Source organism: Acipenser ruthenus, chromosome 6 (genome assembly GCF_902713425.1).
Source record: "Acipenser ruthenus chromosome 6, fAciRut3.2 maternal haplotype, whole genome shotgun sequence".
Classification (NCBI taxonomy): domain Eukaryota; kingdom Metazoa; phylum Chordata; class Actinopteri; order Acipenseriformes; family Acipenseridae; genus Acipenser; species Acipenser ruthenus.
In genome coordinates, this window is record NC_081194.1 from 60,232,703 (window position 1) to 60,249,079 (window position 16,377).

Below are 16,377 nucleotides of genomic sequence, written 5' to 3' on the forward strand. Positions count from 1 at the left end.
AGGCGGTTTTACCAAGTTTCCCTGCTATCTTTGCCTTTGGGACAGCAGGGACACCAAGGCGCACTACCACAGGCGGGACTGGCCACAGCGGACCGAGTTCTCTGTGGGGAGGAACAACATCAAGTGGGAGCCACTGGTGGACCCCCGGAAGGTGCTGATGCCACCACTGCACATCAAATTGGGCCTTATGAAACAATTTGTCAGAGCTCTAGATAAGGAGTCGACAGCCTTCAAGTACCTTCAAGACTTCTTCCCTAAGCTGTCTGAGGCAAAGGTCAAAGCCGGTGTCTTCGTCGGACCACAGATAAAGAAGATTCTGGAGTGCAATGAATTCCCCAAGAAGCTCACTAGTAAGGAGAAAGCGGCTTGGAACAGCTTTGTCGCAGTGGTTCGGGGGCTTCCTGGGCAATCACAAGGCCGAAAACTATGTGGAGCTGGTTGAGACTCTGGTGAAGAACTACGGCACAGTGGGCTGTAGGATGTCCCTCAAAGTCCATACCCTTGATGCTCATCTTGATAAATTCAAGGAGAACATGTGAGCGTACTCGGAGGAGCAAGGCGAGCGCTTCCACCAGGATATACTGGACTTTGAACGCCGCTACCAAGGACAGTATAACGAGAACATGATGGGAGACTACATTTGGGGGCTGATTCGTGAAAGTGATTTACAGTATAATCATAAATCTTGAAAAACTACTCACTTCTAAATCTTTTGTAGTCATTTTTGTATTACTTTAGTATAAATACATGTTAATTTGGATTCATATGTTGTTTTTTTCTGACTTTATGTGAACGAAAAGACACAAATTCGCCCGTTTTCTCATTGGAAATAGGTAAATTCCAAAATATCACTGTCTGGTCACAAAAGCAAAGTTTGTGGGGAATAATAGCCATTTTCTATACTTTTGAGGCATAAGCAATTAGGAAATAACACTTACTACCCAGGAACAAAAATTGTGTTACATAGTGTTATCGATAGTCTAATAATGTTACTGTTATTACTAACATATCTGATACTATTCTGCACATACTTTTAATATGTTATGGACGTCAGATTTTTTATTTTTTTTTTATCATACTGGCTGCTTTAATTTTGGATTTACAGCCATGGCCAGGATGTCTGTTACTGTCTTGTTCTCCACTGTTTCTGCTAGATTATTATTTACCACGCGTCCTAGCTTTCAGCAAAATTCCTCACGATTGTAGGAGCTCGTATTGGCACTAAAGCCTTGCACTAATGGATTGAGGAAGCATTTATTGCTGGAAAAGTCAGCATGCATGGCAAATTGTGATCCAAGCAGAAAAATCTAGTATAATACAGAGCACACATAATAGAATATTAATCAGCTGTGATAAGCAAACGACTGTAAAATAGTTGGACGCTCTAAGTGAATATGGTAGGTATCCAAACCATTATTATGTTTACCCTTTTCCAGAAATACTCCTTTCTTATGATCAAGCGGTTCTTTAGGGATCATCTGGTAGTTTGCACTGCGACTGTTTTTCTGCAGCAATTACTACATTGTATTAACGTTAGATCAGACATGTGATAAATGAAATGTACATTTAGTATTTTATTTTTTTAGTGACACCAAAAATGTTTGTATGTCTAAGTGTTGGTTGTTTTAATGTGGTGTTTTCCTCAAATTAAACTTTTCTAAGAACTTTTCGATTTAGTAATTTACGATCACTGCAATCATTCGGAATGTTTTTTATTGAAATTAATTGTTTTTTTGTTTTTTTTTTGGTTTTGTGTTTCCAAGGCTGTGTTAAGGTGCTTGCTCCTGAGTTAAGAGCTGCTCCTCTCTTCCAGTTCCCGGTCATAAATATTTGTAACATAGGCTATATCACCCAGTGCCTTGATTATATGCAATATATCTCCTATTAAAAAAAAACTGATTGTAAACATAAAGGTAAAGGGGCAAATGGTGTAATCCTGAAGCTACAGTACTAGCTCATAAAGGATACTCAGAGTATATATTATTCCTAATAAATCCTCAAACCCTTGATTAAAAAATGCCCAACACGCCTCTAGGGACATTTTTAATGTTAGACATTATTTCATTACATAATTTTGGTATTGACAATGTTAAGTTAACATACACATTTCTTTATTGTTTGGAGCCGTGTCTATGCAATGTAAGGCCAAATGCTGAAAAATGTATAGAAAGTCAGACTCCTCTTTATGCTTATACCACTCTTTGATGTGGTCAAACCAAGAACTCATATATTAAAAAAATATATATATATATATATATTGTAAGCTCTCACCATTAACAGCATTGGAAAAAACAAGGTGTTGAATGTTATTAACATTTCTAGAAAATCGCCAAAGCTTGTTTGGGTTTCCATATTTTGACAATAGTTGTGGAAATGGTAAAATGACACGGCTATATCCTTGAGTCACCAGTTCCCATTAATGTAATTAACATTTTGTTGCCTTTTAAAAGTAAGCAATTTTACCTTCTTAGATCACCAATAATGCAAAATTCACTCCTCAGAAAAAATCATGTTAACGTTGCATTATGAGCCCCTGTGTAATTTTATATTTATTTTTTTTGTAGAGTTGGGTCTCAGCTAGAATTAATACTGTTATTAAGCTTTGTTTTATACCTGGTTTTCAATTTTGGCAAAATACTGTCAAGGTGAATCATTCGCAAATTCTCATGTTTTAGCCCTTTACACTTTTGCTGATACCACTTTTGGCAATTTGCCCCCATCATAGTAAATTTTAAATAGTTAACAAGCACTAATCACCCAAGTAGTGGATACAGTCTTCTTGTTGTTCTCCTTCTTGAATAAGCAAATAAAAAATGGAAAGATAATACTAGCAATGCTTCACAGTGGTTCTGTTTACAAATGACTTCTGGTACCCAAAACAGAACTTTCTTTTTCTAGAATTTTGATGTCATCATGCTGTCATCATACTATAGTCTTTTAGCTTTTGGAAATGCGTGTTCCAAGCCTGAAGGCGTTAAGCCAGTGCCAATTTGGTACGATTAACATCCATGGAGCCCTGTCGCCAACGCCGCTCATGTTCCTATAATTTGTCCACCTGGAAATTCTATGGAATATTACAACCGAAAGGGTTATTATTCCATTGTTATGCAAGCCCTGGTTGATAATCACTACCACTTTATGGATATTAATGTCATATAGCTGGGAACAGAGTGACGCCAGAGTGTTCAGAAAGTCAATGATGTATAGAAAGGGCAGAACGGCACATTATTCCCAACATAACCCAAGATTATCAATAACGTTACTGTTCCTGTGGTTGTTCTAGCAGGCCCAGCTTACCCACTGTTGCCCTGGGTATTGAAACCGTTCTCTGATTATGCTGACCCTAGGAAAAGGCAGTTAACATAGTGTTTAAGCAGAGCTGGAATGGTTGTGGAGTGTGTGTTTGGGCATTTGAAAGGAAGAGGGAGGTTCCTGCTTAAACGAGGCAACCACACAATAGAAAACATGCCCACTGTGATCGGAGCATGTTGTGTTCTTCACAATATGTGTGAAACAAAAGCAGGAGTTTCAAGCTGACCGGTTTGCTGAGACTGACATCATTTCGAGCAACACAAGAATGAGAAGGTCCCCCTGATGTGTCAGTGCAAGATCAGGGTTGACAAGCATTCAATTTCATATGCATTTTTATTTTTATTGTAGCAACTAAAGTAACTGCTAAACAATATACTGCTTTCAGGTAGCGTGCAGAAAAAAAAAGTTTCTGAACATGCATAAAATCTATTTCGTGTTGTAGACCAAAAAAGCAGGTATATACATGTAATATGTTTTTAGGAAACTGCTTTGCTTACAAACTGTGTTTTTTATCATGGCATCTGCTGTGCCTTGCAAAAGATACCCTTGTAAATGTACAGGAACCACGTTAGAACCAGACTGTATTTGCATAGACTGGATTGGATGATTCTTCTTGAATTCCTTGACCCTCTCCTTCCATTTACCTGGTAGCCTCCAAGCACATTAATGCTTCTTTCATTTTAGTTCACTTTGATGTGAGCATTCTGGCACTGATGTTGAACATTTTAAATGTTTGATGGTAAAGAAGCCAGGTCTGGAGCCCTCAGACGTGCTTGAGGGCCGCAAGACCCTTTACAACATAGCTCAGATTAAAAAAAAAAAAAAGAAATTGTAATCCTTTCAGCACTGTTTATTGGCAGTTGTCGTGACTTGATTCGCCCAATAAGTGTCCACAGGTTGACCCTTGGGGGTCTGTATTACAGCCCATAGGCATCTGGTTTTGCACACCTGAACTAATCAATAGTGGCACTTTAAAAACTATTTTCACCAAGTTGCTCAAATCAGAACTGTGTTGACTAGTTTGGATTAACTCATTTTGGTGAAAATCATAGGGAAATTGCCCCAACAACTATTTGCCAGAAAAAAATGTTGCTATGTGTGTTTTAGAATCCTAGTTCTGAACACGCAATCGCTCTTGAACATTACTGTTGAGCATCAGATTACATAGCATCTGGCAATACTGGTAGGGACTCTTGCCTTGGTATGAAAGCCAAAGCTCAAGGCATTTGTAATTTGATATCAATATGCTTCCTGTTTATAAGGCAAGGTCTCCCTTAAAAGCATAAATTGGCCAGTTCAACAGAAGTACTACAGGACAGTTTAAAGGTAAGGACCACACCATGTTACTGCCACTGAAGTGCAATGTCTTTGGGCTTCTTTTGCAATCTCTTAGAATATTATATATATTATCCTTTTGTAGGGCGTCTGACTTTCGGGTTTTACCCGATTTAATCTGATTTCTTTCGAAAACCCGAATAGGCACATATGAATAAACGCATGCGCAGTTGTCTGTGATTCAAATGCAACAGAGTAGAACTGGCGCCGATGACGGTAGGCTGATTTACCTATTAGGAAAATTAGTCTTCTTAGTGTAATATATATGTATATATACATCAATCTAGCTTTTACATCAGTCTAGCTTTCAGGGTTTTTTTGTATACTTTTATAACCAGTTATTTATTTTTTAAGTGTGTGCACAAGCCAAGAGCATTTAGATGTAACGGCAGTCCGATCGTTTCTCTTTGTAAAACAGCATGGAGTAAAGTTGTTTAGTTTTCCCATATGTTCTGTATGCAATTATACCTGCAACTCCACTACAAAATAAAACTTGATTGGAACGGAGAAATGCCTCCATATGTGAGAGAGAGAGGGGAGAGAGAGTGGCAGAGGGATAAGGGATAGATGTCGTCAAAAGTTTGCATACCCCAATGAAATATACATACGTTGGGGATTTAAACTGTTGATGACAATTTTGTGCTTAAACATTTGTTTATTTCTTTAATATTTATTCTTTCTTGATTATATATATATATATATATATATATATATATATATATATATATATATATATATATATATATATATATATATATAATCCAGCCGATTTCACCCGATTGTTTCATTAAATAATTCTACCTGATTTTTAAAAAAGCATTCACCTGAATTTGGGGGAAAAAAAATCACCTGACGCCCGACTTATTTGTAATAGGTTTAAATGCTAGTGTGCATATGCACAAATTAATTTCAACAGCTTTGCTCTTTCTTGCATGCAATATTTTCTTACTTTATTAATATGTTTACATAGTCTAGAGAATTGTAACATCAAATGGATAACATACTGTAGGAATACTATGTTAATATTCATGTTTGTTATTTGCCATGTTGTATTTAAACAAATTGAACAGCTCTAAAATATGTTATTGCTTTCTGTACAGCTTGTTGTGTTACTTTTGAAAGTAACAGTTGCTTCAAGATGATCACAGGTAATCTGTTTCAGGTACAGTAGTGAGAGCCAGGCTTTATGACAGGTGGTTCTAATTCAGCTGTTACTAATAGTTTACAGAGATTAGGAGGTTGGGGAAAAGATATGACAGGAGGCTTGGGAATGACTTTATGGAGTTTTACTGAATTGGCAACTATGGGTAACTTTCCTTAATTGCACATGTGTCATTTGGTGCTCTAAGGTGAAAATCTACGACACATGAAATTTAGTTTTCTTTTATGACATTCCCCATGTTGAGCAGAGATTCTCCAGATAGCAAAGAAACTGATAGGTCAATTCCTGAATTCTTTGAAGGTAGTCCTGCATGTGAATTCAAGGCTGTAAATAAGGTTAGTTTTGATGTGTTTTGCATGGAAAGATGTCCAGTTGAAATACAAATGTGCATCTGTGGGTTTGCTGTACATATCTGTTAAGAAAAGTGGCAAAGCTAGTTGTTTCATTGATGAGCAATTGATTTGATAACGTGATTAAAAGCATCTGGTTGGAGATGCCATTCAATTCAGCTTGGACTCAATTAGGAGAGAGTTTGCCTAAGCTCCTGTTATCTTAACTGTGACCGCAGGTTAAAGTATACAAGAGCTTTAATTACATTTGTTTGTGATGTGATTTGTTTGTGATGTAATTCCTCGCAGCCTGGCCATTCGGCACACACTTCCACAGCCCCTAAAACACTTTATTTTCATATGTTAATACCATACTGAAAATAGGTGTGTCTTGGATCTACATGTTAAATACATTAGAATACAAGTTAAAAAAAAAAATACAAATAGAAAATATATAAATGGATATAATTATGTCCAAATGAGAAGTCTGATCTGTATTTTTCACCCTGATTTAACATAGGTTGAACCTTTCTACTCGTGTACTGTATCATGGCAGACACTCCAGATTTTCATCTTTACCAACACAAAGGCTTTTACTTCATATCGGGGATTCATTCGGCAGAAGAGCTGGATAAACTAAAGGATTGCGAAATCAGGGACACTGACATTTTTACAATCACATACCCCAAATCAGGTAAGACAAGAGCACAGGAGAAAGTGTGTCCGTACAGCAGATACGGGGATGAACGCAATCATTGAGACAATGTCTTCAGGGTAGAGGAGCAATATTGATTAACAGTCCTGCCCATAAGAAATACTTTGAACACTTCTTACATCTGGTTGATTCCTTATCGAATTTATTATGTTTAAAGAGCAACTTTGTACATGTATTTAATGTCACACTTAACTAATATTGTCGTCTTGTTGTTTAGAATCACTTTGTATGTTTTCTGTTTCGGTAAATTATTGTTATTATTATTATTTATTTCTTAGCAGACGCCCTTATCCAGGGCGACTTACAATCGTAAGCAAATACATTTCAAGTGTTACAATACAAGGAATACAATAAGAGCAAGAAATACAATAACTTTTGTTCAAGCAAAGTACAAGTGTGACAAACCACAATTCAATAATACAGCAGATAATAGTGATAGTTACATCAGGATATGATTAAATAGTGATAGTTACATCAGGATATGATTAAATACAAAGTACTACAGGTTACTACAGGTTAAATTACCCGTGACCTCTTTGGAGCTCTCAAGCGTTTTCTCATAGCTGGTAAACCAAAGTTATCATTAACCTGGGCCCGTGCAGTGGATGTAAGAAATAACACATTTGTCCCATGTAGTATTTCTTACTGATGTATTGCGTACTTCCACTACAGGCAGGGGTTAAAGGGAAGCAGGTTACAGTTTACACTGTGGTGTACCAGATGCACTTGGAGGTTAGACATCTCAGAGCTGCAGTACATTAGAGTACAGTACAAGACTACAGTACATTAGTTAAGATCATTTTCATACTTTTTGTCCATGCCAAGTTGTTCTTTAACCTTTCTCATTGTGTTTTTCCTCTCAATTAACCGTACAGTCTTATTTTATACAAATAATGATGGTATCAGCCCAAACCTTATCTGCCTGTGGGAAATACAGGGAACTCACAGGTCTCCTAAAATGCACGATCAAACACGCCCAATAAACTTTTAATTTGATTCTTTGTTTAATCAAAACAAGCCATGGTAATTCTTCTGAAGGTCACAGGCTGCATGTTCCTCATATGGTATGTATGGCTGGTATGTAGTTGTATGATCTCTGTGTACATGTCTACATTCTTCATTTCTTTGTTTTACCATCTTGTAGATTTTCATCAAAGACTTTGTGTCCAGATAGCTGTCGCTCAGGTCCATCAAGTAAAGAGCTGTTTATAGTTTAATCCTGTTTAGGAAAAGTAGTCGAGACTAGCTTCTGATCAAACGTGGCAACATTGAGGTTATTTATTTAGGCACACAGATTTTTCACAAAAAGTGTTTAAACTTTAATGACTAAAGGCACAGTAGTAGTAGTAATAATAATAATAATAATAATAATAATAATAATAATAATAATAATCTATATTTACAAGAAAACAGCAGAAACTTTACATTTCTCTAGTTTTAAGAAATTGCATCACATCTTTAATTCAGCAAACCTATGAGGATGGGGCAGTTTACATCCTTCGATGGGCAGAAATGTTTGTTTCTCTTTTTATAGGAACAATCTGGATGCAGCAGATCTTGAGCTTGATTGATGCCAAAGGGGACCTCAGTGTAACAGACAAGCAGCTGACCTCGGAGCAGGTTCCTTGGCTTGAGCTGACAGAGAACGCAAAGAATTTTGCTTCTGCTCCGTCTCCTCGTGTGCGAGTGTCCCATCTGACTTACTACTTCGCACCACAGGGTCTCGGACAAAAAAAGGGGAAGGTTAGTATATATAAATGGTCAGATACGACAGGGGGAAAAGAAAATACACATCTTTGGCTCTATCGTCAGTGATTTTTAAACACAATACAAGTCAAAATGGGTTATATTAAAATGCAGTAGCCTCCGCATTCATCTCAATATAGCAGACTACAGGTGTGCTATTGCATAGCCGTTTCACCCATTCTAGGTTTTAATATGCGCTTGTTTAGCCACAGTGTATAGGTAACAGGCATATCGTATTAAACTCGCGGTAAATCCAGGAATGGATCAAACCGCAATGGGAGTCACATTTCCTCCATGCAGTAGAGGGGAAACAGAATCCTATGAATGTTGCATTTGTTCTCGCCACGTGGTGCGTGCGCTACACAGCTCTTTATTTGCATCCACAAAGCATCTGCCCCGGAACCCTTTCCGCCATCACATGTGGTTTACGTTTCATTAGCTGTGGATGGAGGAAATGTCTCCCCAGGATTTGGTCCTCCTGTTCTGGAATGACCCTTGTACAAGACAGTGAACAAGTTCGCATATGATGACCATTGCATAGTTTTTCAAAGTAACTGGTTTCCTGACAAATCCAGATTAAATACAGGATAGATAACAGTCAGCTTCTTCTACCAAACCCACCCCCGACTGAGGGGTTTTAGTAGCTTTGATCCATATTTTTGAAATACTCAAATAATTTTTTACGTAACTTAATCCTGACTTTATGATAACCATGAAAAATAATTGGTTGCAAATTGTATTTTATTCAGAAATCTAAAAATAAATGTATAAATGTCCCCCACAGGTCATTTACGTAGCTAGAAACCCCAAAGATGTGCTGGTTTCTTATTACCATTTCCATAAAGTTGCTGTAATGTTGGAGACACCGAAGGACTTTAATGAGTTTTTCGATAAATTCATGGAAGGCAGAGGTAAATGTATCAAATTATTTTTAAAGACAAATGTAAAGCTTTTTATTTGAATTTGCCTAGAAGGTAATGGAGGAAACACCTAACTGCTTCTTTGGTATTCAAACTATTGGGTGTAAAACCTGTCCACGATGGTATCTAATAACTCCACAGTTTAAAAAAATAAATAAATAGACACGGCATAATTCTCTGTATCAAATCATGGCATAACAACAACAACAAAAAATCTACTTTTAATTTGTTTAATCAGAAAATTCAAATTTTACCATGAACTGTTAGGCTGTGTGACACCTGGTTTTGAAACACCCAGAATTAACAAAATATCATTAACAGTTAGGCAGCATAACACATGGGACTGTTTATTAATCAGTGGCGACGCGTAGGGGGGGCACGCCTGGTCACGTGTAACATATAGGCTATGACTGTATAGGCTACATAGCATAACTACTACACACATAGATGGGGTAGAGGACATCTACTATGTAATGAGTAGCTTGTGTATTTACGTAGAATGCACTCGCCTAACGACATATCTTACTGCCAGCTGACCTCTCCAGCGGCCAGCCTACTAATAAGATTATCATTTTTCACGGATTGTGCAGCCAGCTTCATCAAGGAACGGTAACCAAGTCCATCCAGGTCTTGGAGATGGAGTGGTAAATGTACAACTTATTATTAATTGAATAACTAAATAAATAAATCAGAATGAAACAGTTATGGACGCTGCTGAGAGAGAAACGGCAAAACTGTTCCAATTCCTGAGTTCGGTTTCCTACCAGTTTTCATTCTGGTTGTTTGATTAGGCTACAGTGCAACTCAACAAAGCCAGATAGGCTAGCGGATGTCAGTGCAGTGCGATACCATATAAAATGAGTGGTTGGAGTTGCTGTCAATCAACCCAAGTTTTTCTTTGGATCAGCTGTTCATAAATTTATTTTTTTTATTTTTTATTTTAAGGCGCTGTAGTTATACAATGTAGTTAATGCAACTGTGTGCACAAGTCCCTCCTCCCCCGAAACTCCAGAAGATTAGGTACCACCGGCAGTCCTGCGTCAGTCAAGTGGTAATTAAATTAGTCAGGATTTGTGAAATTAAATAAAATGGTTTGCTTTGCTTTGAACACCAAATGTCAGTTAACAAAAATGAACAACTAGTACGAATTAAATTATATATTATGTTAAAAGTTCAAGTCCTTTGCTTTGTATTTCCTTTTTTGTTTTTAATCGGACGTGTTCTAAACTGAATCTTTTTTTTGCAAACAGTGTATTTGGTTATTGGATCTTCTGTTAAAAATAAAAAGATTGTTCTTTATTTTTTCGAAAATAAAACGTCAATGCACCAATAAGAAATCAGGTTGCCAATTCCACCACTGTAACTACTCCCCTTAAAAAAACTTACCATTTCCACCCTCTCCCGAAAAAAAATCCTGGCTACGCCACTGTTGCCAGGGTTTATTATTTAAAAATACGTAAGTATGCGGTATATTTCAAACTTTCAAAACTTAATAACATAACAAAAGACTAGACCCTTCACCGTTATATTTGTTCTCGTGTGAGACACTCACTTTTTCAGTTACCGAAAATATGTGCTAAAGACGGAGTGAATTTGAGCCCTGTTAAAATGGCAAAAGACAGCTACGTTTGGAGTTTATCTACAACAAAAAAGCTAAACCACCAACGCCGGAAACGTCAACAGAAACCAAACCTGACAGTTCTGTAGTTCAGAATGTTACGAACAGCACAAGAGTGTGACGATACTTCCACTTCAAACGCTCAGGTTAGTGCAGGTGCAGCTGTCTGTCAATAAGAGACCCTTGCCTGTAAAGTGTTGTTTGCAGCTCTCTTGATTTTGACAATCTGGTGTAGAACTTTGTGATGAAAGATCTGGTAATGTTAGAAAGCTAGCTTAATGTTTACATAAAAATTGTTAAAATCGGGCAATCGGGTTTGAGCACAGTTTCGTGTTTTTTGTTTTTTTTTTTGGGGGGGGGGGGGGGGGGGGGCTGTGCCCTACCAGTTTTTCAAGCCACGAGTTGCCAATGTTATTAATAACGTAAGCAACATAATACAGCTGCAAAATTCAATTTTTACCATTGTAGAAAAAACACTAACTGCATATACAATAGCTGCTTCCAAAACATCATTATCCCAGTAGTGGGGTTTTTTGGCACTATCTCAACTGACATTTCTGAATCGTGGCATGAAAAGATTATGTACTGAATTGTATATGGAGGATTGTTGCACAAATCAATTGACTCATGCAATGCTTCTCGGCAGTTTATTAGTCTTGTGGTCATGTACTAAATCTTCATTGTGTAGACAGTGAAGAGTTAGGACATGATCTCTATTTCGGACATTCAAATGAAAATGCAAAGCTCTCCTCTGTGAGCTGAGTTTCTGTGAACTTGTGCAAGACTCTGTTCGGTTTCAATCCACACAATGTGTTTGTTCTAAAAACTGTTCACCTAAAACATTAAAGTATCACTGGTGATTGTGATTTCTACATAGCAAAGGTTGATTAGCTTACTGTGCTCAGCAGTTAAGTTAGATTAAATTAGTGTTGGTTGCTGCGTAGCCTTGCTGACCCAGAAATCTCTGCCTTAGTGTCTAGTTTCACAGACCATGATTATCACTAATCTTGGACGAACTAATGTTATTTTAGGTAAAGTAGTCCAAGACTAGTGCTAAACCAGCTGAAGGTGGATAGAATCCTCTAAAGCTAGAGACTGTTATCTGCTTGCTCGGAGTAATCCCATTTTTTGTATTTACTCATGAAAACTTTATTCTCTATGTGTCTAATTTCCAGTCCTATTTTTGTGTATTAATTCCAATTTATTTAACAGTTTGTGGCAGTTGCTGGTTTGATCACATTACGGGATGGTATACACACAAAGATGAGATGAACTTTTTATACCTTACTTATGAAGAGATGATCCAGGTGGGCCATAACATTTTTATTAAGGGGGGTGAATACATTTAAGCGAATACATTTAAGCTGTAAATTTATAGTTATCAGCTGATGGGTCAGTTTAATAAATAGTTTTGGAAATGTTCGTGTGTCTATAAAACATAACTTTACACAGTAATTCCTTTCTTTACACATTTACCAGTAGTATTATTATTTAATTTTTGTGTTAACTGGGTGTCTTTCAGACTGGCCAAGACTGATACCGATATTCAGTGAAATTCATCACTTATTCAAATGTTGTGTGTTAACTACTAATTAGCAATACAAAGAATGGATGAACTGGCAGTTCAGAACTAGACTGATATTGTTCTGTTTCAGGATCTGAAAGCAGCTGTTTTGAAAATATGTTCATTCCTGGGAAAGCAGCTGGATGAGCAACAGATTGACAGTGTGGTGAAGCACTGCACCTTTAAACAGATGAAAACCAACCCAAATGCAAACTATGAATCGGTCCCTGGGAGTCTGCTGAATCACAAAAACGGAGCGTTCATGAGAAAAGGTTTGCAGGACAGATGTAATGAATTGATTTGAAATGGATTATTCCAGCTCAAGTGGACCAACGGGCTACACAAACTTGGATGGCTCTTGAAACATAATTTATCATGGTTTATGAGGAAATGCCTCCCAGGATCCAGTGCACTTGAGCTGGAATCACCTGAATATGAAAAAAACTATTCTCCATGTGTGAGGTTTGTCTTTCTAGAGACTCCCAGTTGTATGAATCCAAATCACTTTATTTAGGTAGTTACCGAAGAGCCAGACAGTATAGGCTGTGAAGTAAATAAACTATTTCTACAAACCATCTTGCACAGGGATGGCCAAAGATGGGCCTTCCACACCTGGCATTGTTTAACTGAACCTGCATCCAGACCCTGAAGTAGTTAATTACTATTTGGGCACCCCTGATGTAAGACAAAGTAAAATCCTAGACAAGGAAGGATTAGCACAGAGTTTTGTAATACTGGACATGCAGGGTCAATGCATACACGTTAACTATCGATAACACTCTGCCACTCAGATGTAACGTAGCAGTGCCTGTTTTCAATAAGTATGGTCACATTTCACTTATAAATCTATTTATTGCACATGGAGATCTACAAAACATTTTATATTCTAACCACCCCTTCTCATCGGTCTGCTACAACCTTAAATCGCTTATTCCCAGTAACAGAAATAAATGAAAGATTGTATGAAATTGATTCTGCCTGGAATAAAGTCAAATATATTCATGTTTTCTAGTCATGCCAAAGTATTTTTAACTTTTTTTATTTGTCAGGGTGCAGCAGTCAAAAGCTTCTTTCATTGTAACTTGTTGTTCTTTATCCAGCTTCCTAATGAGAGGTTAAAAAACAAAAAGTGTGGTACCACAACACTGCTGGGCTCTCAGGTATACTGTAAAAACCTATTGCTTTGTTAATCGGTCACAAATTAGAAGAAAATATTGCTTTGGTTCTTTTGAATTCAACAAACATTAATACATTGAATCAGATGCCTGACAGAATTGATTAACAGGTACCATATTCTTACATGGGCTCATAGATATGCAAGACACAACAAATAAAATAATATTCATTATACAGTTTTTAGAATATACATTCCAACAGTGGAAGTCCAGATGATTTACCCCCATGTGACCTCTTCAGCATTATTCTGTGTCTCTTCTGCTTGTCTCTGTCCAGGAACTGTGGGAGACTGGAAGAATCACCTGACCGTGGCTCAGAATGAGATGTTTGATCAAGTTTTCCAGGAACGAATGAGGGATGTCCCTCTAAAGTTTGTGTGGGATATCAGTGAATTAAAGACTTGCTCCTGAGGTAGCCATCGATGGTCACTCCTGAGACAGAATACTTTAATTTGTTCTGAATTAGAAGTAGAGTATATATTAAGCCCATATAGGTGTGTATAAACTATAAGAGGAATCATACTATATCTTTTTTTTTTCCATATGGCATATTTAAACACTTTAATGTTCTGTATTTTTCAATAAACTAAGATACTAGATTATAGTAGAAAACTATAAACTAAGATAGTAGATTATATATTAAACTCAAATAGAAGTGTACAAACTATAAAAGGAACACTGTTCATCATATGGAATATTTTAAACACTTGTAATATTCTGTATTTTTCAATAAACCTTTATCTGGAACTGAAAAAAAAATTCTCTTTGGGTTGACACGTCATGCCAGTGGAATTCTCGATACCAAGAAAAAGTGGAAAAGCAGGGGAAAAGTATCCATCAATTTGAGGCTTGTAGCACATGCACATACTGTAGTGTCTTCATAATTGGCACACAGCTGCATTTTATGATTCTCTTAATAAATTCCATTACAGGTGGTGTCAAGTATTGTTTCTGTCCCCCAGACACATTCTTGTTATTTGTAAGATTGCCCACAGTCTCTACCCAAGAAGCTTGCAGGCTCCCCTTAAACAGCACAAAGCCAGCCAACAGTAAAATAACATTGTATAATGTGAAAATGTTGTTTCCTTGCGCAGAGAACTGGTACACGAGTGAATCTAAGCTACTGTAATAAAGCAAAATAACTTGTGCCTGGTTGGTTAATAATGTGTTTTACTGCTCTTGCCCAAATTGTTTTTGAAATGTGATTAGTGGGGTGTCCTGTCGTTAGTAGTGAATACTGTTGCAACTAATTTATCTTACGACTCATAAATTAAAAATGAACTTGAGGTATAAAGTTAAACTGAACAACAGGTATTGCAGATCACCATGGCTGAAAACCGTAAAATACATTCAGGCAATACAGCATATAAGGGGATCAGGTGATGATGCGTATACTACCCTGGCTTAGAAACCCTATCCGTCCGGACGGCTGCTGAGGAAGCATTCAACACCACGCTTGGGCAAATACGGGTAGTGGGCACTTGAAAGGGAGGTGGTGGATACTGATGAAATGGACTGAAGTGCAGCATTAGTTAGTTCGCAAAATTGCCACTGCCTGCTGTATCCTGCACAAACTCTTGTCAACAACAAAATGAGGTGGAATCAGTTGCTGCCTGTGAGACAGACAGGGAAGGTAACCATTGTTGCCAAGTCTCACCAGAAAAAAACGTGGCACTGCCTTTCAAAACGCAAGCGATTTCGTGTTAGAAGTTAGAGTATGGGTGTTTATGCAAATGTAAACCCGCGACTCTCAAAAAACAAGCCTAATCCCGCTTATTATAAGCGGACTTGGCAATTGTGAAGGTTGCCTCAGCCAGTTTCAATTGGACAGCGGCGATCTGAGGAGTCTCGAGTTATCGGAGATTCTCTCCTTTTAAATTGTGTTGGATTTGCTGTTGTGTTAAATATTAATGATGCAAACAAATAAGACACAATCAATACGTTCATTTGCAATTTTATTTGGTCAGTTCTGAGAGGACATCAACAACTTGTTGGATATTGGGCTGTTTTGGGCGATCGAGCTGGCTCATTACATCCAATTAACCAACTATATTTACTAACGTGGAGGGCAGACAGACGTCTTTGGACATAACTGGGATCAAAAAAAGGACGGGAATTCATTCAGTTAAAAATGTAAGCAGCTCACTGTTTAACTTTAGCTTAGTTTTACAGGAAGGGTATTCTCAAACAGCTACTTTAATAATATAACAAGGGCATAACGCAGTTCATGATAAGTAGTTTTATACAGAACTGTAAACCCACAAGAGATATACAACATGACAGACCAGACACAGCAAAAAAAAAAGTCAATAATAAAAAATCCTCCCACATTATCATTAAGATGAACTACACCCTGCTAACCATAAAATCGCCCATCACCCACTACTTTCTGTCGTCTTGGAACCCACAGTAACAACTGACCTGATCCCTTGTGGTATTTATAGTTAAGGATAAACACGCTCATTAACATTTACACGTGAAATGCGGGTTTCCATGCGAAA

At 37.3% G+C, this 16,377-nt stretch overlaps 1 protein-coding gene across 2 annotated transcripts; it reads left to right on the forward strand.

Annotated features, from left to right (window-relative positions):
• Positions 1 to 4,514: 4,514 nt before the first annotated feature.
• On the forward strand, positions 4,515 to 14,812 carry LOC117410853 (amine sulfotransferase-like). 2 transcript variants are annotated; one of them, XM_034017745.3, is made up of 7 exons: positions 4,515 to 4,638; positions 6,659 to 6,832; positions 8,388 to 8,596; positions 9,384 to 9,510; positions 12,350 to 12,444; positions 12,793 to 12,973; positions 14,154 to 14,812. In XM_034017745.3, the coding sequence occupies exons 2-7, from the start codon at positions 6,688 to 6,690 to the stop codon at positions 14,285 to 14,287; spliced, it is 891 nt and encodes a 296-aa protein (XP_033873636.3). In that variant the 5' UTR covers positions 4,515 to 4,638; positions 6,659 to 6,687; the 3' UTR covers positions 14,288 to 14,812. The 2 variants fall into 2 exon arrangements, with proteins under 2 accessions (XP_033873636.3, XP_033873637.3); XM_034017746.3 differs by lacking the exon at positions 4,515 to 4,638 and adding an exon at positions 4,765 to 4,863.
• The last annotated feature ends 1,565 nt before the right edge of the window (positions 14,813 to 16,377 follow it).

What these genes read in the sequence shown, in the direction of transcription:
- LOC117410853 (XM_034017745.3), top strand. Translation starts at nt 6,688, where the DNA reads ATGGCAGACACTCCAGATTTTCATCTTTACCAACACAAAGGCTTTTAC. An exon ending in TCGGACAAAAAAAGGGGAAG is followed by an intron (nt 8,597 to 9,383) that starts GTTAGTATATAT and finishes TGTCCCCCACAG; the next exon opens with GTCATTTACGTAGCTAGAAA. An exon ending in TAAATTCATGGAAGGCAGAG is followed by an intron (nt 9,511 to 12,349) that starts GTAAATGTATCA and finishes TTTATTTAACAG; the next exon opens with TTTGTGGCAGTTGCTGGTTT.